The sequence below is a fragment of the Ursus maritimus genome, unplaced genomic scaffold (genome assembly GCF_017311325.1).
Source record: "Ursus maritimus isolate PB19 unplaced genomic scaffold, ASM1731132v1 scaffold_18, whole genome shotgun sequence".
NCBI classification, from domain to species: Eukaryota; Metazoa; Chordata; class Mammalia; order Carnivora; family Ursidae; genus Ursus; species Ursus maritimus.
Window position 1 is genome coordinate 27155928 of NW_024424230.1, and position 24362 is coordinate 27180289.

General features: G+C 45.1%; 1 protein-coding gene across 2 annotated transcripts in view; it reads right to left on the reverse strand.

Annotated features, from left to right (window-relative positions):
• The window catches only part of SLC14A1 (solute carrier family 14 member 1 (Kidd blood group)), a 30388-nt gene that overhangs the window by 5076 nt on the left and 950 nt on the right, over nt 1-24362 (reverse strand). For both annotated transcript variants that reach the window (XM_008691530.2, XM_040632558.1), the window contains exons 3-8: nt 12588-12744; nt 11483-11672; nt 9314-9442; nt 7367-7559; nt 4310-4457; nt 3993-4127 (exon numbers count right to left, since the gene is read on the reverse strand). In XM_008691530.2, the coding sequence (XP_008689752.1) occupies nt 3993-4127; nt 4310-4457; nt 7367-7559; nt 9314-9442; nt 11483-11672; nt 12588-12723 (931 nt within the window). In that variant the 5' untranslated portion in view covers nt 12724-12744. The remainder of the gene's footprint in view (nt 1-3992; nt 4128-4309; nt 4458-7366; nt 7560-9313; nt 9443-11482; nt 11673-12587; nt 12745-24362) is intronic.

The window sequence follows — 24362 nt, forward strand, 5'->3', positions numbered from 1 at the left end:
TCCTTCCTTCCTTCCTTCCTTCCTTCCTTCCTTCCTTCCTTCCCTCACTCATTTAACAAATATTCACTGCCCACAGGTAAGCACCAGGACACTCTGCCCTGCTCTCTTGGGTACCGGCTCTTCTCCGAGACTCCCCTGAGCACCTGAGACCTCGCTGCCATTCCTCTCCGTCTCACACGGTTGCACTTGGAGGGCACAGAGGCCGCCCTGGTCTCTTCCTGCCATGCTGTTTCCAAGTGGCCTGCAATGACAAGCTGCTTTCCTCTCCACAGTAGGAGCGTGGACTAACAGTAGCTGCCCATCAGTTAAGGCTTGCTGAGTGGGACCCCGGGAAAGCTTCCCAGCAGGGTGAAGGTCTGCACACCACGGGGTGTAGGTGAGGACTCTGACGGTGCTCCAGAAAGGCCCTGAGTGCTGAGCAGACAGTGTCCATCCCAGCAGACCACCGTGTGCCAGTCCTACTAGGACAACCCAAGCAGTAAAAAGAGACAAAAGGTTGGGGCACCTGGGTGGCTCAGTCAGTTAACTCCCTTCTTTTGATTTCAGCTCAGGTCCATGATCTCAGGGGTCGTGAGATCGAGCCCTGCCTTGGGCATTGCACTGGGCGTGGAGCCTGCTAAGATTCTCTCTCTCCCTCTGCCCCTCCCCATCTCTAAATAAAAAAAGTAAATAAAAAGAGAGAAAAATGGGTCTCCAGTTTGCACGGACAAAATAGCAAAATGGAGGCATTCCTGGTGGGCCGTTTGTGGTTTCGAGGCAGGGCAGGCGGCACTGCCGGGCGCTATCCGTTTCCCGCTCGTCTTCCTGATAACGCCATCGGAACCGGGGAAAGCGCAACTCTGTAATAAATGTCTGTTACTTATTCACCCTGGCTGGCAGAGTTGGTCTCTCGTTTGGCAGGGTCAGGGTGATGTGGGCAAGCTGGAACTTGCTGTCACATTTTCCACGTGACACTTGCTTGGCAAGAGGGGCTGGAGGTCTGCCGCAACGCTCTCTGTCCAAAGACGGAGAAGACGGACGGTACCCCAGGGTGGACGAAACAGCCACTCTCACACGTGGTCTGTGGCGGGGGAAATCCATGTGGCCTCTGTGGGGATGAATGTGGTACCTACGGAATTCAGATTGGCGGAGCTAGGATTTGGGCCCCAGGGTCTGGGCTCTCCACAAACTCCGAGTACTGCCTTAACCATGACGCTATACCAGCGAAGAAATCTGACCTGTCCAGAGGAAGGCAGGCGTGAGAGGCGGAATCACGGCCCCCGGAGATGTTCCCATTGGAATCCCCAGAACCTGTGACTATGTTAGTTTAGAAGGCAGAAGGGGCTTAGCAGCTGTGATGAAGTTGGAGGTCTTGAGATGGGGAGATTGGCCTGAATTATCCAAGCGGACCCCACGTAACCACAGGGTCCTTGTAAGAGGGAAGAAAAAAGTTGCCCCGAGGGAGTAGGAGGGAATGCCTTTACTTCCTGCCTTACACTCTTCTGTATTCATTGAATTTTTGTTGTCTTGTACAACAGGCCTGTACGACTCCTGTAGCCAAGAAAATAATGAAGCTATTCCTGCTTCAAGGAAACCCATCTGCAAACATCTTTGGCTCATCCTTTCCAGTCTGTCGAGACCTCATCAACAGCTCTTGTGTCCAAAACAGTGTCTGCTTGATCTGGAAGGACGTGCTCAGACTGTCCCCGTGCTGGCCCTGACCTCCCCCTCCAGCAACCAGACGTCCTCCTCTCGATTTTTAGGAGGTACAGAGAAGCCACCTTTTCTGGGAGGTGCTTCTTGACGTTTCTGAACTGTGACGCGCCCCCAGACAATCTGGTGGCTGTAGATGTGTCCTTGTTCCACTACCAATATATTCACATGGCCTCCGGTGGGCTTCTCCCACCCACCTGGCTTCGCCCCGGACCGGAACGCTCTCCGTGCTCGGCGGCTTCTGGGCCTGACGCCGCTAACCCCTCGCTCTTCCCAGTACCGCCTGGGCTGCTTCATGAGCGTTTAATGTGCATGTGCGGCTCCTGCCGACACAGACACATTAAGGTATGCACCTCGAACAGGGATTTGAAACCTCAGTCTCGCAATAAAGCTTCCAACCGGGCCTAGCCCAGGGAGCACATCATCCGTCTTCTCCTTTGCCCTAAGCTTGTGAACAAAGGTGCGACAATGAGCGAAGAGCTTTGGCAGGCTTAGTCGGTGAAACAGCCGTGTCCTCCAGAGAAATGGGCCCAGTGGCCCGTGCGCGGTACGGCCGCAGCACGCTGAGACGTGCGCACCTTGCTACGGCGTCGGAAAAGCCAGATTGAATGAGGCCTTGGAAATCCTTGGTCCTGCCTCCCGCCCAGTGCAGGAATCCCTTCTAAATCCTGCCTGACCTGCGGTCTACTCTTTTATTTTTTTATTTAAATTGAGGTATCATGGACATACAATATTATATTAGTTTCAGGTGTACGGCCTGGCGATTCCACCCTTGTAGACAGCGTGAAGTGCTCAGCTCGGTAAAGTCTTGTCACCATCCGCCGCACAAGCAAAATTAATACAACAGTATTGACCATATTTCTCTGCGGTATGTGACAGCCCCATGGCTTATTTATTTTATGACTGGAAATTTTTACTTCCCTTTACCCATTTGCACCCCCTTGCCCTCCTCCCCTCTGGCAACCACCGATCTGTTCTCTGTACTTATGAGTCTGGGTTTTGCTTTGTTTTGTTTGTTTTTTTAGATTCCACATGGCAGTGCAGTCATACGGCATTTGTCTTTCTCTGACTCATTTCCCTTAACATAATACCCTCAAGGTCCACCCGTGTTGGTGCAAGTTGCAAGATTTCATTCTTTTTTATGGCTGAGTAGTATTCCATTGTGTGTGTGTAAGCCTGTGATCGGCCATTGTAATAGTGGCTTCGATGACTTGGATTGATTCCTCTGGTGATAAACTGACTCTAGACAAATATTTCTATTAGGTTAGGAATAATTTCTGCACTTTCCACATTCCTCCCCCCGCATATCCCCTAGCAAAGGTCAGTCCTTACACGCAACAGATTATCTTAAATACTTTTACTTTGTATTGGATTAGGGATGCCAGAGGCTCTGGGTGACTAAGCCTCCTCTTTACAAGGGCTTGAGAAATCCATTAGCTTTTCAAATCTAAATCACTCGAGCTCTGTTTTTACCGAACGGCCTAAATGCTGCCACTGGGAAGCAGAGTGGTGAGGTGGGCGTAATTTGAGAGGTTGTTAGCAAATGGGGATTCCAGGCTTGCATTTACCCTGACGGACTGGATGCCCTTCAGCACATCACTTTACCTCTCTGGCCTCAGAACCCCAATAGTAAAATGAGGGGGGTGGAGTGGAGATTTCCAGAACCTCTTCCAGCTCTGACAGGCCGAGTCTGGCTGGAATACCGGGGTCAGAAGGGATGAACACAGTGGTTCGGAAAATGTGGTCCCCAGAGCAGAAGCATCACCACCATCTGGCCCTCGTTAGAAATGCCAACTCCTCCCCTACCTCGAACGGGGAATCGGGGGCTTGCGGGCAGCCATCTGTGCTTTAACAAGCCTTCCAGGTGATTCTGACACTCCCTGAAGTGTGAGAACAGCTGGATTCGTGTGATTCCAAAGGGCCACGTGTAGTCCTGCCTGACTCAGCAGGAGGAATGGCTCTGTATCTAGCCTGAGTCATTTCATTTTAGTTTCTTGGGTCAAACAATTAATATGAAGAAATAGGACAAGTCACGTTTCTACCCCACCCCCAATATACGCATATGGCAAAATGGTTAACACGGCTTAACAGGCTCTCCTGTCCTCACGACAGCCAATGAGGAGGGCACAGCAGAGCTTAACCCTCCCAGGGAGGGGATGCCCCTTGTCCTGCTCACACACGCAGATAGCCGGGGGCCACACCGGAACCCCAGCCCCAGGGGTCTCACCCAGTCCCTTTGTACAGCGTGGACTGATCCCATAGTTATGAGCAACCCTCCCTCCGATGCACGGTACACTCACCGCAGGCAAGAGCCAGGATGTGGGTTTGCCAGGTGAGAGCCATGAACATTCCTCCAATTGCAATGCACGCCAGAGAGCTGTTGAAACCCCAGAGTCCAAGGTAGATGTTCTCGAATGGCGCCGAAACACTGAGTCCTACGAGGTAAGACAGGTGCGGTCAGAGCTGGGGACCAAAGGCAGGACGCTCTGGAAGGAGGCCAGGGGTGGGGGGAGCTACTCCCATTGGTCCCTTGGAAGCAGAGCCCTTAAGAAAGTCTGGGGTATGGAAGACAGCTGAGGGGAGGCGGGCAGCGCAGAACTGCTCGGCTTCTGCTCACCTGCTGCTGTACCCAGCAGCGATCCGATGGCAGCGTGCAGGCACAGGAGTGGGGAGGAGAGCAGAAGGGCGCACAGAAATATGCCGCCCGTCCACGGGTTATCACAGCCGTAGATCTGGCCAACACCCACAGGCAGCGATTTCAGTAACTGCAAAGCGATTTGGAAAATGAGGTCATTAACACAACTGGGCAGAAAGACGCAGGACCCCCCCCCAAGCACATACAATGTAATGTTAGAGTTAGCACATCTCATCTTTCGAGGTCAGTGTTACTAATTTTTAAAAGCCTCTTTCTCTTGACAGAGAAATCTCATTCTTCTGCTTTACCCCAAGAGATACACCAGCCCTTCCCTGGCGAATGCTGAGCGTGCCTTCTTAGAATTCCTCTTTACTGGGGTGCCTGGGAGGCTCAGTTGGTTAAGTGCATACCTTTGGCTCAGGTCATGATCCCAGAGTCCTGGGATTGGGCTCCCTGCTCAGTGGGGAGCCTGCTTCTCCCTCTGTCTGCTGCTCTGCCCACTTTGCTCTCTCCCTCTGTCAAATAAGTAATCTTATTAAAAAAAAAAAAAAGAATTCCCTTTTACTCAGGGGCTCCCCTGCCTGCGCAGACACTTGGCTTCAGTTGCTGATAGGCTCCCGGGTGGTCTCACTGGCCCCTACCCGCCACGGCGAGGATCTGCCGTGTCTCCCAGTGAGGACAGCGGGGACCACGAGTGACATTTCTGTTCCTCTTAACGGTCCATCAGTTCTCCGGCTAACACGTCAATGCACACCAGGGTCAACGGAAGTATTATTACTCCCGTGCAATTGGGTTGTTGAGGCCAGAGACCCAGAGTTGGGTTATCATATCCACAATTCAGAAGCAATTACTGGCAAGTTCACAAATCAGGACCCTATTTATACTTAATGAGAACATGTAATAATTTAAACCAGAATAGCCTTGGCTTCTTCCAGTTACCAACAGCTGCCAGTTAGTCCACAAAACACAAACCGACATGTGAATGTCACAATTCTACTTTCTGGCTGAGGCCTGACTTCAGCTAATGCGCTCACAGAATGGCAGTTTTCAGGAAGGTTCAGGGTTCAATTTAAGCTAGCAAATAATAATTCTTTATAACAGCACTTCTGGTCGGGCTGGGAGAGGCATAATTAGCCACATCAGGTTCCTTTGTGACCAAGTCCATTTACTGAAAGATGCCTGCCTCGCCCCGGGTCTCATGCACACCTTTTGAGGGACCTTGAGGAGGCAGTGACTCTGCTACAGGGGACCCTGTTTGGCACGAAGAACTGCCCTCTCCCCCCATGCGTCAGGCGGGATCTAACACGGGCTTCCAAACGCTGCTTCGGTCCCTGCGCAGAGCACAGGGCCATAGTGTGAGTTTGAGTCTATCCTAAGAGGGACCCTGAATCTTCCAGCTCACAGTGGATCTTCAGGTCTACACAAGATCATTTCCTGTTTGTCTAGACCGGGGAACTTGACACGGGCAAAGACTGCATAGGCAGAACTGATGGCAGAACTATCCCTCAGGTAGCCAGGGAGGCGGGGAGTTGGGGGAGATGGGAAGGGAGGTGCCGACGTTGAGCTGGTAGCTCAGAGTGAGGAGAACAAGACTCCACTTCCGCAGATCTGCTCCGTCCCGCAGAACTTCCACGGTGGTGGAATATTCCATAGGTGGCTACTGAGCGGCTGAAGTGTGGCTGGTAAGGCTAAGAAACTGAAGTTTTAATTTTATTTTATTGTAATGAATTTCACATTTAAATTAAAATAGCCACGTGGGGCTAATAGCTATTGTATTGGTCAGGTCAGTTTTAGATCAATTAACACTATAGTATTATTTTTCAAATAAGCATTTGATTTTCTAAGTTATTCCCAAATGCTCCCATTTATTTTCTGGGCAAGAATGTAAAGAAAAGCCTGCCTGAGCTCCTCACGGGTTTTGATGGCTCCACAGAGGACAGCAAAATGGGGTTTGTGACCTGAGAGCGGGAAAGCCAGCCTTTTGCACATCAAAAAAGGTGCTTTTCGTTTGTTTGATTTCCTCTGATTTTAATTGTTCTCTTAGTCAAGAAACCGTCAACAGAAATATTAAATAATTAAATAAACATCACAGGAAGAGCTGGCATGTGATTTAGGTTAACCGGGTTTCCAAAAATGGCGACTCTCTCTGTGCACACCTGTAAAGAGATACGTACAATACACCCCAGGATAGTGGTTCTCAAGCCCTGGCGCACATCACCATTATTTGGGCAGCTTGTGAACACAGGTTCCTCGGCCCCATCCCCAGAGATTATGATCTGGGGAGTCTTAGATGGAGCTTGTATTGCTGTTTAAAAACAATGATTCTGATGGCTACCAAAGCTCGAGTACCATGAATTATTGTACATATTCTTTGAGATCTACCAAAAGAAAAAGCAGAATAGAGAGGTTCTTTAATGAGACCTAACAGTAAGCTGCCGGTTCTTTTGATCAGAGGAGGCAGGTCATGGAGGCCTGAACTCCAGGCTGGAGGCCCTTCCTCAAGGGCTGGCCTCCATTCCATCCACCCAAAGAAGAGGCAAGTTTGAAACAGAGCCTTTGATTTCCAAAGGAGCTATACTCTGGACTGGATTTTAAGAAAAGAAGGGGAAACTTAGCATTGATCAGTCATTTAAAAAAACCCTTTAGAAACAAGAAAAAAAGAGATAAAAAACCAGACCTTTAACTACAGAGAACAAACTGGTGGTTACCAGAGGGAGATGGGTGGGGGGATGGGGAAAGTAGGTGAAGGGGACTAAGAGTACATGTATCTTGATGAGCACTGAGTAATGTATAGAATTGTTGAAACATTATATTGTACACCTGAAACTAATATAACACTGTATGTTATCTATACGTCAATAATAATAATAAACAAACCCTTAGAGCCCAAAGCTTCGGAGTAGAACACATGGTTTGGGGGCAAGAGGAAGACAGCAAGCCGAGTCTCCGTCAGGCTCTGATGCCCAAGAACAATTAAGCCAGAGGACACTGAGTGTCTTCCAGAGTCCGGAAGGAATGCGAGAAGACAGTGTATCTTACCTGCAGGGCACTGAGGTCAGGCCAGGTGACATTGGGAGCCGCGGTTATGGGTCTGATCAATTTGCTTGGGAAGAATGGATTGTAATGTCCTGTGGCCGATAGGTACATTGACAACGCCATGTTGAAGGGCAGAGTGAAGATGGGGAGGTCCCATTTGCAGAACAAGGAGTTCAACGCGCTTGAGAAAACTGGACTAATAACAACAACAACCACAGAACAGAACGGAAGAACACGCATGAGACAAGTCAGTTGACAAACTGAATCTCTACACTGAGGAGAGGCTTTGTTTCATGGGCAAAAGGCTAACATGCTGTTGTTTCAGCAAACTTTTCACGGGGACAAAGAAAGAAAACCAAAAAACCAAACTGAAACAAAAAACCAAACACACGTGGAATAAATCCTGTCAGAGAATAATTCTTACATTAAGTCAAAAATCAACTCTTAGCTTATTTGGCTTTTGAAAAATTATACTCTGGGCTGCTCACAGAGACTTATGAAATCTAGGTTTTAGAAATATTTTTGAAGTATTTCAGACATGAAGTAAAACATATCCACACAGTTAGAGCCCCCTGTGTAACCTACTTGATCCTAAGCCCCTCCCTCCCCACCAGAGGCAACCACCATCTTGAATTTCTATATCATCTTCATGAGTCTTTAGTATATCTGTTTTTGAAAAAGAGAAACAATTATCCAAGGGAGGGTGTAAGGTGGTGTGGGCTGGAGGGAAAAGATCTTAAACTTGGGGTGGGAAGGGGAGGGGAGGAGCCGCTTTAAGTCAGGAGCAGTTGGTGAACTGTGTGACTTTTGGCAAGGAACTCCTCCTCCATTTCCTTGTCTGTAACCTGGGAGACTGGATTAGATTAGATTAGATAGTCTCTGGGCCCCTTTTGTGCTCTCCCTTGTTGGCCCATCACTAAGGTCAGAACTCCAGATTATGGGAGGGGGTGTGGGAGTCCCTGCACATGACCCACCTCCTGTCCTTGAGCCTGTTCTTCAGAAATGGTCGGAAATTACTTCCTGCACAGATAGGCTCTGCCCGCAGACTGTCTGTGGGTGCCAGGGTGGGGGGCCCTGTAGACACTACCCAGGGTGGGCTACACTACTCCTTCGTGTGGATATTCGTGCTTTATATTCTAAATGTGCCATGGGAAGAAGGAAACGTATGCTTCCAAAAAACAAACAAAAAGGACTGAAGAAATGTATTTGAAGGATTTAGGGTTAAAAAAAAAGGAATTGAATTCAGTAAAGAAATTCTTTGAAGGCAGCAGTGGCAGGTGGGTAAGGAGAGTTCGTATAGGCACATACGGTGGTTCTCAAATTGTAGCCCCTGGATCAGCCCCATCACCTGGGAACTAGTTAGAAATGCAAATTCTCAGACTTCATCCCAATCCCAGACGGACTGAATCAGGAGGCCTGGGTGGGCGGCGGCGGGGAGCAGCAGGCTGTGTTTTCACAAGCTCTGCGGGTGATTCGGTGGTGTGCACGCTTGAGGACCACTGATGGAGGGCGTGGTTCTCAAATCTGGTTGTACTTTAGAAACCCCTGGGAGCCTTTAAAACTCTCAGTGCCCAGGCAACACCCCAGACCAATTACATCAGGATCTTGGGGGGTGGGGGGGACAAGGTATGTGCGAAGGGTCACACGCAGCGGTGTGTTTGATGCTTCCCGTTTCCAAGAGACATAACCTGAATCTAATTTAAAAAATCATTTTTCTAAAAATTGTTATACATACGTGGCATCAAATTGACACTTTAACATTTTAAAGTCCGCAGTTCACTTGTATTCAGTTCTTTCGCTTTGTTGTATGACCATCGCTGCCGTCCATTCCTGGAACATTTTTCATCTTGCAAAACTGAAACTCTGTACCCATTAAACAGTAACTCCCCATTCCCTCCTCCCCCATACATTTTATTTTTAAAGGCATTTTGAAAACCAGGTACAACTTACCAAGTCATGGACATAGCAGACACAGGGAATAACAGCCACCAGAAATAGTTGCCCTTGTCTGAAAAGACAGCCATGAGGATTCCCAGCAGCGTGGCGTTGTAGCCCTGGAGTCCCGCGGCGATCGCCGACCTGCGGGCGAGAGGCACAGCGTGGACACATCCGGGTGGACGTTGGCTGGACTTGCACGTAAATGATACTTGTAACTTTCAGATCATATTCACATTAAAAAATGAGATTATATTTAGAAATGTCTTTCAAAGGCCGTAAAAGCCAAATCGTGAAAAAAAGAAATATACATAGATAAGGATAAAACACAAATGTGCATCTAGAACATCCCCCCACGGAGGCGTCCTAGCAAGACAGGATCCCAGCGGGCAGGGGCAGAAAGGGGAACAAGCGAGGTGCTTGTTTGCGTCCTGTAGCCTTTCCTCCAGAAAGTTGCTTCTTCGGTGTCACTAGGGGCCTTTGATCTGAACAGAGCTCTTCCATGAAACTTGGTGAGAGATGTAAGATTGTCCAACTGTAAACTCACTTTCGTAGCCTTAGTGACCTTAAAAACATGGATCTTCCAACTTAGCGTGCATGTCCGTTTTTCTGTGCTTCCGTTTTGCGGCCTCCAAATCCACATTTCCAAGTCATTGCAAAGAAAAACAGTTACTTCTGCTGGGCAGAGCGTTCCATCTTTGCGTATTTAACACCCGATCCATTCTTGGGTTCCTTTTTGCTTCTCAGCATTTAACCTCACTTCTGAAGGTTGACCTATTGTCTTCCTTAACTCATCTTTTGGGACTTGTAGGAAATGATGGGATTTTTGCTGGTTTAACCCTGGAAGTGATACTCTCTTCTAGAATTTGGGAATGTACATGAGGACAGTGGACAGCTAGGCAGAGACGCGCCTTTGCAACAAGGGACTTGCCGATTTAATGCTTGGCGGCCGTTGCTTTGACGGCACGTCTGCAAGCTGTGGAACGCCATAGTTAAAACAACACAAGATGCGTATTCACTTAAAACAGGACTGCTATTTTAATGTGGTCCTTTAGGACGGAGGAAAGTAAAAGAGATTTGAAAACCAACACGTGTAAATATGGCTTGCCTTCTAAATAATACCTGATGAGGAAAATGGGTCATTTTCCGCTGGAACAGAAGAGTGAAGGGATATTGAATATGGCACAATCCTGGGCCACCGTCCAAACTGGAGGCACTGTTTCCTGATGTGCATTGGAAAAGGATGTAACCTAACCTATGCAGAGCAAACGAGGCCCTTTGGACCTGACGGGAAAGTGGAACATTTTCGCATTCTCTCTCTGAGAAGCTCCTTAGGTAATTTACAGTAAACGGTACAAGAGCTGAGTTGTGTAATGACCACCCACTGGTGCTCACACGTTGACTCTGGACTCCTACAAGACCAGCAGCCTCCCCGACGACGCTAGGAAGTCAGGAGCTGTCTAATCTCATGGTGCGAGTCCGCTTGTCACTTCCTCAATGACAGATCAATTTATAAAGTACGTGCTATTTTTAACCCAACACATAGTTCAGAAGACACACCAACACTTCTTAAGTCGGAACTAATTAACTTGGAATTTGGGATTATTCATCTCTCTAGAAACTGAGCTAACATTTGCTCTGTCTATAAAGAATGAATTCGCTAAACTAAGCATGGAAACAATATATAATGGGATATAATGGTGGGGTTTTTAAGTCACCAAGACTTTTCAAGAACTCATATGCATGGGGCGCCTGGGTGGCTCAGTCAGTTAAGTGTCTGCCTTTGGCTCAGGTCATGATCTCGGGATCCTGGGATCGAGCCCTGTGTTGGGCTCCCTGCTCAGTGAGGAGCCTGCTTCTCCCTCTCCCTCCACCACTCCCCCCACTCGTGCTTTCTCTCTCTCTCTGAAATAAATAAATAAATCTAAAAAAAAGAACTCATATGTATTTTTGCCCAAACAAAATGCTGATGAAAAATAATTGATTAATCATTGAAGAAGAATGATATAGTGAATGATTAAAGAGAAATAAAAAAGGATATAAATAATCCCCTGACCTCTGACTCCAGACAAATAGAGGGTTCTGCAGAATTAGGAGGGTTTTGCTGGGAAGGGTGGGGCTTTGTCACTGATGCCCAAAGTCACTGATTTGCAAAGAAGAGCTGGCGTGGGTGGATGTACCTACCTGTCCTGAGCAAGCAGTAGGGCTGTCAGTGTGGAGACCACTGTTCCCACACAGCCATTGAGAGCCCACCAGGGATTCTGGACCAGGAGTCCCACCAGAATCAGGATTCCACTGATGGGGTTGCTGACGAACACCGCTTGGGATATGCCCCGAAGAACCCAGTCAATGAACTGGAGCACCTGTGGTTTGTCTAGAAGAGATGAGATGGGCAGGGCTAAGGAAGTGATAAGTCAAGGTGCCCACCCAGAGTAAAATCATCAAAATCCCCTCTGAGAAAGGTGAAACAAATCTGTGATATTCCTGGAAACTTTTTCCTTCTGAGCCATTTCCCCTTTAGTGGTACCCAGATCCCGGAAAACCTCCAGTTTCTTTCTGCTCAAGCCACACTGCCCTTACTAGAATCTCCACTGCAGAAAGCACTGAATTCACTTCTTTATGATGCTCAGAGGTACACACTGTTCAGCTAAAGAAATGAACTACTAACAGTAAAAATTCTGAATGCTGAATTGACATTATGCTGAAATTATGGGATGGAGACAGGTGCCTTCCTCTAATATGAGTAGGGCCCTGGCCCTAGGCACTATCTCCATAAAAAAATATTTGAAGAGGCTTGCAGGTGAGAAGATAAAAAATTAGGGGCGCCTGGCTGGCTCAGTCAGTTAAAACGTGTGACTCTTGATTTTGGGATTGTAAGTTCGAGCCCCATGTTGGGTACTGAGATTACTAAAAAATAAAATCTTGGGGCACCTGGGTGGCTCAGTCAGTTCAGCATCCGACTCTTGATTTTGGCTCAGGTCCTGATCTCAGAGTTGTGGGATCAAGCCCCGTGTCAGGCTTCATGCTTAGAGGGGAGTCTGCTTGAGATTCTCTCTGTCCCTCTCCCTCTGCCTCTCCCCTGCTCGTGCTCTCTCTTTCTCTCTCAAATAAACAAATAAATCTTTAAAAAATAAACAAAATCTTTAAAAAAGATAAAAAGTTAAATACTGGAGAGGAGACAGATTGACAGAAGGCAGGGGACTCTAACGAAAGATACGAGTAGAGGAACCAGCAAGCCTTTTCCCCAAAGCTCCTCCCCCATCTCTCCAAGGGATGGAAGCGTAAATACCTTTAAGCCAGCTGGCAAATTCTTTCATATCACCGGTGATGTAGCCAAGTGCCTTGGGAAGGTACCTTCTTCTTGGACTTGGTAAAATCTCATTTTCACCCTGGTCCATTTTGACCATAGTGGGACTGTCCTCCATGGTTATCTCTTCCTCCGGCTCCTTGAGGAAAGGACAGAGCTCATGAGCATCCTAACGCAGAGACTGCAGATGGGCCAGCAGCAGCCTGGTCGCAGTAGCCACAGGGGCTGAGTTTAAAAGCACTTCATTTGTATCATGACATCCCAGGGGACTAAGAATGCGCCAACTTCCTCTGGAAACATGTACTACTTTTGTCATCACTGTCTTTAATGCTACCATGAGAAGGTTCTGGCCTTGAGTTTCATAAGGTCCAGTTTCTAGTTCAACAAATATTCATTGGGCACCTACATCCTGCACTCCAAGAGCTCAGTCTAGTGGAAAAGACTGAAAAATATTTAATGTCAATATTCTCAGTCAAATACTGATAGAGGAAGAGCCAAGACCAAGTACTTAAGCCTCATGCTGTCGGCCAAAGGAGCCAGTCGGGCTACAAAATGGTGCTCCCTAATGCTGACCAGACAGCTACTGTCAAGACGAGCAGCCTTTTGTGAAATGAAGGTTCTAATTTTAATTCCAGTGTAGTTAACATACAGCGTTATAGTTTCAGGTGTACAATATAGTGATTCAACAATCCTATACGTTACTCAGTGCTCATCACGATAATTGTACTCTTAGTCCCCTTTCCCTGTGTCACCCATCCCCCCACCCACCTCCCCTCTGGCAACCATTACTTTGTTCTCTACAGTTAAGAGTCTGCTTTTGGTTTGTGTCTTTTTCTTTCTTTTGTTTGCTTGTTTTGTTTCTTAAATTCCACATATGAGTGAAATCATATGGTATTTGTCTTTCTCTGACGGACTTATTTCACTCAGCACTATGCTCTCTAGCTCTATCTATGTTGTTGCAAATGGCAAGATTTCATTCCTTTCTATGACTGAATAATATTCCATTGTATACGTCCCACATCTTCTTTATCCATTCATGGATGGACACTTGGGCTCCTTCCATAATTTGGCTATTGTAAACAATGCTGCAATAAACATAGGGGTTCATATGTCCTTTCAAATTCGTGTTTTTGTATTCATTGGGTAAATACCAAGTAGTGCAATTACTGGGTCATAGGGTAGTTCTATTTTTAACTTTTTGAGGAACCTCCATACTGTTTTCCACAGTGGCTGTACCAGTCTGCATTCCCAGCAACAGCGCATGACGGTTCCTCTTCCTCCACATCCTCACCAACACCTGTTGTTTTTCTGTTTTTGATTGTAGCCATTCTGACAGGTGTGAGGTGGTATCTCATTGCGGTTTTGATTTGCATTTCCCTGATGATGAGTGATGTTGAGCCTCTTTTCATGTGTCTGTTGGCCATCTGTATGTCTTCTTTGGAGAAATGTCTTTTCATGTCTTCTACCCATATTTTTTAAATGAATTATTTTGAATTGTATAAGTTCTTTATATACTTTCGATACTAACCTTTTATCCGTTATATCATTTGCAAATATCTCCTCCTATTCGGTAGGGTGTCGTTTAGTTTTGTTGATTTCTTTGTTGTGCAGAAGCTTTTTATTTTGATGTAGTCCCAAGAGTTTATTTTTGCTTTTATTTCCTTTACCTCAGGAAACATATCTGGAAATGTCAATGTCAGAAAAATTCCTGCCTCTTCTAGGATTTTTATGGTTTCAGGTCTCACATTTAGGTCTTTAATCCATTTTGAGTTTATTTTTGTGTATGGTGTAAGCAAGTGGTCCGGTTTCATTCTTCTGCATGTAGCTGACCAGTTTTCCCACCACCAGTTTGTTGAAAAGACTGTCTTTTCCCGTGGCATATTCTTGCCTCTTTTGTTGAAGATTAACTGACCATATAATCGTGGGTTTATTTCTAGGCTTTCTATCCCGTTCCATTGAGTTTTGGGTCTGTTTTTGTGCCAGTACCATACTGTTTTGATCACTACAGCTTTGCAGTATAACTTGAAATTTGAAATTGTGATGCCTCCAGTTTTGTTTTTCTTTTTCAAGGTTGTTTTGGCTATTCCAGGCCTTTAGTGGTTCCATACAAATTTTAATATTATTTGTTCTAGTTCTGTGAAGAATGCTCTTGGTATTTTGTTATTGATTGCATTAAATCGGTAGATGTCTTTGGGTAGTATGGACATTTTAACAATATTTTTTCTTTCAATCCATGAGAATGGAATATCTTTCCATTGTTTGTATCATCTTCAATTTCTTTCATCAATATTTTGTAGTTTTCAGGGTATAGGTCTTCTACCTCCTTGGTTAAGCTTATTTCTAGGTATTTTATTATTTTTGGTGCAATTATAAATGGGATTGCTTTCTTAATTTCTCTTTCTCTTGCTTCATTATTGGTGTATAGAAGTGCAACAGATTTCTGTACATTGATTTTGTATCCTGGGATCTTACTAAATTCATTGATCAGTTCTAGCAGTTTTCTTGGTGGAGTCCTTAAGGTTTTCTACATATAGTATCATATCATCTGCAAATAGTGAAAGTTTTACTTCTTCCTTACCAATTTGGATGCCCTTTTTCTCTTTTTATCGTCTGTAGTGGCTGGGACTTCCACTACTATGTAGAATAAAAGTGATGAGATGAACGTCCTTGTCTTGTTGGTCTTAGGGGAAAGCTCTCAATTTTTCACATTGAGTACGATGTTAGCTGTGGGTTTTTCATATATGGCCTTTATTATGTTGAGGTATGTTCTCTCTAAACCTACTTTGTTGAGAGTTTTTTTTTTTAATCACGAATGGGTGTTGTCCTTTGTCGAACACTTTTTCTGCATATATTGAAATGATCATATGTGGTTTTCTAAATCCTTTCTTTGATTGATGTGATGTATCATGGTGATTGATTTTTGAATTTTGAACCGCACTTGCATCCCAGGAATAAATCCCACTTGATTGTGGTGAATGATTTTTTAATGTATTGTTGGATTTGTTTGCTAATATTTTGTTGGGGACTTTTGCATCTATGTTCATTAGGATATTGGCCTATCGTTCTCTTTTTTGTAGGGTCTTTATCTGGTTTTGTTATCAAGGTAATGTGGGCCTCCTAGAATGAATTTGGAAGTTTTCCTTCCTCTTCTATTTTTTGGAATAGTTTGAGAAGAATAGATTTTAACTCTTCTTTAAATGTTCGGTAGAATTCACCTGTGAAGGCATCTGATCCTGAACTTTTGTTTGTTGGTCATTGATTCAATTTCATTGCCAATAATCAGTCTGTTCGAATTTTCAATTTCTTCCTGATTCAGTTTTTGGAGGTTATATGTTCTAGGAGTTTTATCTGTTTCTTCTAGGTTGTCCAGATTGTCAGCCTGTAGTTTTTCATAATATTCTCTTATAATCTTTTGTATTTCTGTGGTGTCCGTTGTTATTTCTCCTCTTTTGTGATTTTGTTTATTTGAATCCTCTCTCTCTTTTCTTGATGAGTCTGGCTCAAGGTTCATCAATTTTGTTGATCTTTTCAAAGAACCAGCTCCTGGTATCATCAATCTGTTCTATTGTTTTTTAAATTTCTATATCATTTATTTTTACTCTAATCTTTATTTTTTCCTTCCTTCTACTGATTTGGGGTTTTGTTTGTTCTTTTTCTAACTCCTTTAGGTGTAATATTAGGTTGCTTATTTGAGATTTTTCTTGCTTCTTGAGTTGGCCTGTGTTGCTATGAACTTCCCTCTTAGAAATGCTTTTGTAGGGGCGCCTGGGTGGCACAGCAGTTAAGCATCTGCCTTCGGCTCAGGGCATGATCCCGGCGTTCTGGGATCGAGCCCCACATCAGGCTCCTCCGCTATGAGCCTGCTTCTTCCTCTCCCACTCCCCCTGCTTGTGTTCCCTCTCTCGCTGGCTGTCTCTATCTCTGTCAAATAAATAAATAAATAAATAAATAAATAAATAAATAAGAGAAATGCTTTTGCGTCCCAAAGATTTCAGACCCTTGTGTTTTCATTTTCATTTGTCTCCATGTATTTTTTGATTTCCTCTTTGATTCCTTGGTTGAGCCATTCATTGTTTAATAACATGTTATTTAACTTCCATGTATTTGTGATCTTTTCCAGATTTTTTCTTGTGATTGACTCTAGTTTCATAGTGTTGTGGTCAGAAAAAATGCATGGTATGATTTCAGTCTTTTTGAATTTGTTGAAACTTGTTTTGTGGCGTAATATGTGATCTATTCTGTAGAATGTTCCATGTGCACTTTAAAAGAATGTGTATTCTGCTGTTTTAGAATGGAATGTTCTGACTATATCTGTTAAAATCCATCTGATCCAGTGTGTCATTCGAAGCCACTGTTTCCTTGTTGATTTTCTGTTTGGATGATCTGTCCACTGATGTTAAGTGGGGTGTTAACATGCCCTTCTATTATTGTATTACTATCAACTAGTTCCTTTATGTTCGTTACTGTTTTAAGTATTTGGGTGCTCCCATGTTGGATGCATAAATATTTACAATTGTTATATCTTCTTGTTGGATTGTTCCCTTTATTATTGTATAGTGTTCTTTTTTTGTCTCTTGTTACCATCTTTGTTTTAAATATTATTTTGTCTGATATAAGTATCGCTACCCCAGCTTTCTTTTCACATCCATTTGCATGATAAATTTCTTCATCCCTTCACTTTCAATCTGTACATGTGTTTAGGTCTGAGATGAGTCCCTTGTAGGCAGCATATAGAGGGGTCTTCTTCTTCCTCTTCTTCTTCTTTAATCCATTCTGCCGCCCTATGTCTTCGGTTGGAGCATTTAGTCCATTTACATTCAAAGTAATTATTGATGGGTATGTATTTACTGCCATTTTGTTCCTTGTTTTATGGTTGTTTTTGTAGTTCTTCTCTGTTCCTTTCTTCTCTTGTTCTCCTCTCTCATGATTAGTTGGCCTTTAGTGATATATTTGGATTCCTTTCTCTTTAATTTTTGCAAATCTATTACTGGTTTTGATTTGTGGTAACTATTCAGTTCGTATATAACGTCTTCTGTATATAGTGGTCTATATTAAGTTGATGGTTACTTAAGTTTGAACCCATTCTTTACTCCACTAGCCACCATATTTTAGGTATATGGTGTCATATTTTACATCCTTTTATTTTGTGAGTCCTTTGACTGATTTTTACAGATATATTTATTTTTACTGCTCTTGCGTTTCCTACTTTCCTTTCTCTTGATTATGGTCCTTCCTTTTCACTCAAAGAGTCTCCTTTAATATTTCTCGTAGGACTGGTTTAGTGTTCATGAATTTCTTTAACTTTTGTTTGTCTGGGAAGCTCTTTATCTCTCCTTCTATTCTGAATGACAGCCTTGCTGGAGAGAGTATTCTTGGCCGCAGGTTCTTTTTTCCTTTCAGCACTTCAAATACATCATGCCCCTCTCTTCTCGTCTGCAAAATTTCTGTTGAAAAATCAGCTAATAGCCTTATGAGGTTTCCCTTGTATATAAGTGTTTTCTTTTCTCTTGCTGCTTTTAAAATTCTCTCTTTATCACTACTTTTTGCCATTTTAATTACTATGCGTCATTGTGGGAACCTCCTTGGTTTGATTTTCTTGGGGGCTCTCTGTGCCTCCTGGATCTGGATTTCTGTTTCCTGCTCCAGATTTGGGCATTTTTCAGCTATTATTTCTTCAAATAAAATTTCTGACCCTCTTTTTTCCTCTTCTTCTTCTGGATCCCTATAATGTGAATGTTATTATGCTTGGTGGTGTTGCTGAGTTCCCTAAGTCTATTCTCATTTTGCATGTTTTTTTTTTCTTCTCCCTTTTACCTGCTTAGCTTGATTGCTTTCCTTTACTCTGTCCTCTAGGTCACTGATTCATTCTTCTGCTTCCTCTAGTCTATTTATTTCATCTAGTGTATTTTTAATTTCCTTTATTACATTCTCATCTCTGATTGGTTCTTTTTTTTTTTTTTTTAATCTCATCATTAAGGGTCTCACACGTCCTTCATTCTTTCCTCAAGTCCAGTGAGTATCTTTACGATCATTTCTTTAAATTCTCTATCAGGCACATTATTATCTCCATTTCGCTTTGATCCCTTGCTGTGATTTTGTCCTGTTCTTTCATTTGGGACATATTCCTCTGTCTCCTCATTTTGTCTAAGGCTCTGCATCTGTGTCTCTGTATTAGGAAAGTCAGCTGAGTCTCCTGCACTGGCAAGTAATGGCCTTCTGGAGAGGGTCTGCAGCGCCCGGACGTGCCTCGTCCTCTGTTCACCAGAGCCTGCTGCTCCAGGGGTGTCTTCCAGGTGTGTTGTGTGCACTCAGCTGTTGTGACTGAGCTCCCTTTTCCTTCAGTCCGGTCGTCTGCAGTGACTTTCTTTGCCTGTTGTCGACGGGGCCTATGGTCCAACCCGATGTCTTCCCCCAGCCCACTGCAGCTGGGGCTGCAGTCTGACCGGTGTGCGTGGTTATCTTCCCCTCTCCCCGGGGCAGGAGTCACTTTGGAGTGCTGCTGGTCCCTGTGGGGGCTGCTTGCACCCTGCCAGGCCTGTGGCACTGCACTGAATGGCCTCCTACCCAAAAGGGGCCCGGCATGCTGGGAATGAGGCAGGGTTGTCTGGAGGGAGAGGAGCAGTGGGGAGAGTGTCAGCAGCAGGCCAGTTCCTGCAGGCGGCTGTGTGTTTATGCTGGGGGGCATGGGAGGGAAATGGTGCCTGCCAGCCCCTTTCTTCCTGGAGGAGTCCCCCAGTGACCTCTGTCCCTCCAGGACATGCTCTGAGATGAGTAAATAGTTGTCCTTCCTGTATGCCCCAGGCATTTTTCAAACTGCTGCTTTTATGCTGTGTCTCCACCGGGCTGTTTGTCAAGCTGTTTCTTTAAGCAAGCCTGGGGCCTCCGTTTCCTCTCTCCCTCTCTGTTCTCCTACAGCCAAGCCCACTGATTTTTAAAATTTCAGGTTTTAAGTCCTGCTGGTTGTGAGAACTCATGAAATTCAGCCCCTCTGGTTTTTAAAACTAAGTGTTACAGGAATTCGTCCTCCTTGTGTGGGTTCCCTGGTGTGGGGGTCTGTTTCTCTCCCCTCTCTGTGTGCACAGCTCCCTCCTGGTGAGAGCCAACCTGTGGGTCCGTGAGGCTCCTGACTGCATCTTCGCTCTTTCTGCCCACTTCCATGTGACCTCTTCTCTGCATTTAGTTCCGCGGTTTGTTCGGTCAGTCTTCGGATCGTTTTCTGGGTTATTTACACTGATATGAGCGTTCTCTAGGTGGATCCATGGGACAAGGTGAGCTTAGGGTCTGCCTACTCCACCACCTTGCCCAGAAGTCCCAAGCAGCCTTTTAAAATTAAGATTCTACTTTACCAAAAAAGTGTTGTTTTTAAAAGTTTGACAAGGCAGAGTGACTTACTAACCAGCCTTTGTGTGTTGACGCAGCCTAAGCAAAGCCCCTCAGAGACACGCTCCAAGTCAAAGATTGCTTGACATGGCCGCACACTGGGCAACTGCCTCAGATAGTCTTTATTTTTGGAATTTGTTGTTTACGTGTTTAAAAACAGTCATGAATTATATTCCACAAGGTATAGAAACTGGAAAAGGTAAAAATGAACCAAGCTGTTGAAAACCAAAAAGTTGTAATCTAAGAATTGTACAATACAAGACTATACAATCCACGATTATAGTAAGCATGTCTCAGGAAAATACTACTGTAACCACAACTTGTGTTCGCTACAAGACTCTTCGCTTCTCATGATAACTGTGTGATAGGACAGCGCCAACATCCCCAGAATGGTACCCTCTAGACAAAAATGAAGTTTTCACGGTGCCAATGGTAGATACGAAAGAATGTTAATGACGTAATCCCAGAGGGAGGCAAAGGGAGAAAGACATTGGCAAACCACCGTGAGCGTGCAAGAAATGCCCAGAGCACAGCCAGGTAAGTGTGGAGTAGGGAAACATCAGAACTCTCAGAACCCAGAAGACGCCAGTGGAAAGTGGAAGCCACAGGCATAGAAGCCACGACCAAGGTAATACCCCAAATCTATGCAGATAAACCGGCTCATCTTCTCCCTGTGGCCAGGCTGTGAATAAGGGGTTCTCATGGCTAGTTTTGGCCCCCTCCTTGTTGCATTTATCACAGCCAACAAACACCTATTAACAAATAACAAATTTATGCCTTTTAAAAATTTTTAGTTTTTGCAATCCTGACTCTAGTTTGGGCTTTTGTTAATCCCAGTACAAAAATCAATGTGTGTAACTGATTTTTTATTGAGTAGACACCACACTTCAGTTGCATTATTTCACTCTCCGACTCAGTGTCCTGCTTTTAAACCATGGCCACCCATTAATCATTACACAAAGCAGAAGCTATTTACGCAATGAATTCTAGACCAAGCTCATTTCGTCTTGGCAAAATAGTGTTAGACACCTGCACTTGTGAGATTGCCCATGAACCCTGGCATTAAGAAGTTCTTAAATTGAAGACTGCTGGAGGTCAGGAACCAAAACTTAGCCTACAGGGAGCTCAGCTGGCCCCATAGTGAAACATAGAAAACAATTCAAATTGTAAGCAATTATGAAAAACCACCTTTTATTGTATAATCTAAGTGATAGCTATCATTTATTGTCCTATGTCTTCCTCTTTAAATCTCATTACTGACAACATTGCTCAGCAAGCTCCTCCCTCAGCACCAGTGACCCATTTGCAAAGCAGGACCCATGTAAGGGCGGCATCAGGTTTCACCCCAGGCAACTGGCAAGAGACTCAGACACAATTTCTTTGAGTTTCTACAACTGAGTAGATCCGTTCCTACGGAGGCAGCACTGAATGAAAACACGACCATTTTTCCATCAACTACAGAAGCAATTAGGTTATTTCGAGGTGAACAAATTCATGTTCTCGAAATTTCCGGCATATATTTATTTATTTTAGAGGGTTTTAAGTACACCATCAGCTCAGAGAATTTGGAGATTCAGATGCCAAACCTGATACTGTAACTGGTCAGACGTGGTCGAGAACCAGCATGGCCTGAGCTCCTTGCCGAGCCACCCAAAGTGGAAGAAAGACTGGGTTATTTTGTCTGAGTCCACAGCCCAGCATGTAGAAGGCTTCTAGCCATTTGTCTCCCCGGTCCCCGCATGCTGGGATGGTTTGTTGGGGTACCACGCCCAAGAGAGGGGGCTCCTCTCCCAGGTTAAGCAGACAGCGGCTGCTGTGGCAGAGCCTGCCCACGAACTATTCATTCTGAACTACTGAGCACTTCCAGAGCCCTTCAGATCCTGAGGGCTCGCTCCAGAACTCAGGCATGAGAACTGCTTATGAGACACCAGTAACTTCAAGGTTGTAGTTCACCCTAGAATTTTATCACACGTGCCTGTTGGCAGTTCTTTGGAGAACTGTAAGAATTCTGATCAGAAGGCAATGCAGCAGGGGACTTCTGCTGATGCTCGGATTTCTCAGATCTAAGTTGGCCATTAGATTTAACTAAAAAGACAAGAAAAAAAGGCAAGAAGCTCTAAATAAGGAGCAGCAGGGTAAGATTAAAACCCCAGACTCCATTTTCCTAGTTTTTCCACTGTTCCCAGAACTCAGTAGTTCAGTGGTCCCCCGTCTAACCCAAGTTCAGTGTCCTGTGAATTTCGGGACCACGACTCCCGGGCTTGCCGCTCCGCCCTGGCGGCGCCACGCCGCAGCGCGTGAGGACCCCACTTCCCGGGCTCGGCGCCGAAAAGGCCGGGGCCACGCCGAGCCGAGCCGGGCGAAGCCTCCGAGCGCGGCCTCGCCAGCCTTATCTCCACGAGGGTCCTTCCAAAGAGGACCACGAGGGGCGTCCCCAGCGCCGCCCGTCAGAGACTGTCCATTCATCCTTCCTTTCTCTCCATACTTGACAAAGGGCAAAAAGAAGTGAATCAGCAGGATGAGCACGAGAAGGGCAGGATGGAGGGAGGCCGGAGAGCGCCCAGGGGGGTCCTGGGGAGCAGAGACTCCAGGGAGAAGGCAGGCTTCCCCGTCAGCAAGCAGAGACAATGAGCTGACTGCAGACATGGAACGTTCATTTTTACTTTGCTTAAATGAAAGGGAAAAATGATAGAAACCATCCTGCACGACCAACGCATAGATTCCGTTCTGCTGCGTTTCCCTGCCAGCAGGAGCTTGCAGCTCTGCTGCCTGTCCAGAGGGAGGGGTGGCCTTCAGGCTCCCACATGCTTCAGGCAAAGCGTTAGGGCTCCGTCTTGGGGACCAATGCCCAGGCAACAATTTCCCTCAGCCTTGTTCTGCACGAATAGGAGAGGCATGGATGGGGTGGGCTCTGTTTTCTGTAATAAGATACAAGCCACACTCTCAATGCACAAGGAGAGCCCATCTGAGACACTGCTAAATGACCTTTTCTCTTGCATCAGAGTAAGAATTGTTAAATATTGGATATCACCTTGTTAAAAATAAACAATTCTTAGTTGAATGCAACAAGTGTGGCAACTTTTTGTAAATTTTATTTTTTAAAAAAAAGTCGGTTGCATCCAAGGATATCATTCTTCCTTCAGAAGTTCCAGAAAAGTGTGTGTGTAGTATTTTTTTTTTTTTGTCCCTCCTTTATTTAATTTTTACTTTCTTTTACTGGCTTGCTTTGAAAAATCCGCAATTGTGGAAAATACTATTGACGTGTCGTAGAAAAAAAATGGTGTGTGTGTGTTTATCCATGGTTAAACTATCTGGCTAGTTAAGTACCAACAGAAGTGTCTGTGGGTTGGATGAAGTATTTTTGTTTGTTTGATAAAGGACAGCATTAACAAAAACCAGTGGTCGGGCTCTCATCTTACATGTCATTTAAAAAAAAAAAAAAGGAAAGAAGAAAGAAAGAGACAAGCAGGGACTGTCACGTTCTCTCAGTGTCGGTGTTTACCCCTTTGGCCCCTGAAGGGCCCCCTCCCTGTCCCCCCCACCACAATCACATACATCTAGGGACACAGTCCCTTGAAGTCACCATCATATTTTCTTAGAGCCCAGAGAGAGACATTTGAGATCTAGGTGAGGTTGTAAAGAGCACACAGCTCAAGCCTTCACTTTATAGAAGAGAAAACTGAGGTTCCGAGTGGGGACCATCCAAGTCTCCTCGGCAGAGTCAGCTTTATGCAATAGGGAACCTGGGTGATTCTTTTTCTTCTTGGAGCCAGGCACACTAACGGCACTGAGAGTCTATTCAAGTAAACAGTGAAGGAGCAGCTCCTGAGTGATGGGGTCTGCAGTGTGCGTCAGGACTCAGTGACATAGCGCACACAGGCTGTCTTCACGGCTGCCTTGAAATTACCCTGGGATGGGGGCGAACAACAACCAAAGTCCCCGCCACCCCCACTTTGACCCTAGCCCTTGCTGGAAGCGGGAGCTCTTCTGACAGACATGCACCTCAGAGTGAACCTCATTCTTTCGTATCACTGACACATCCACAACAAGTGTGTATGTGCTAAAGTGAACATCCCAGGAATATTCTGGAAGCTGCACCGGGTGAGCTTTCCAGCAGGAATCAGAAAGCACTCCTCATAGCCCAGATCACTAGTGAAACGAAGCAGTACTTATTCTAACACAAATAATACCAAGATTTCAGTTCAACCAACATTCCCTATTTGATTATATGCAATAAAACAGCGTACATTAGAAATCCGTGCGATTGGAGAGACCCGAAAGTCTTCCATCTTCTGTGGCTCAAGTTTCACGTCAAAAAATAATACAAAGTTTTGGGTACAGATATAGAAGAAAACATCTAAATAGTAATGCTCTATC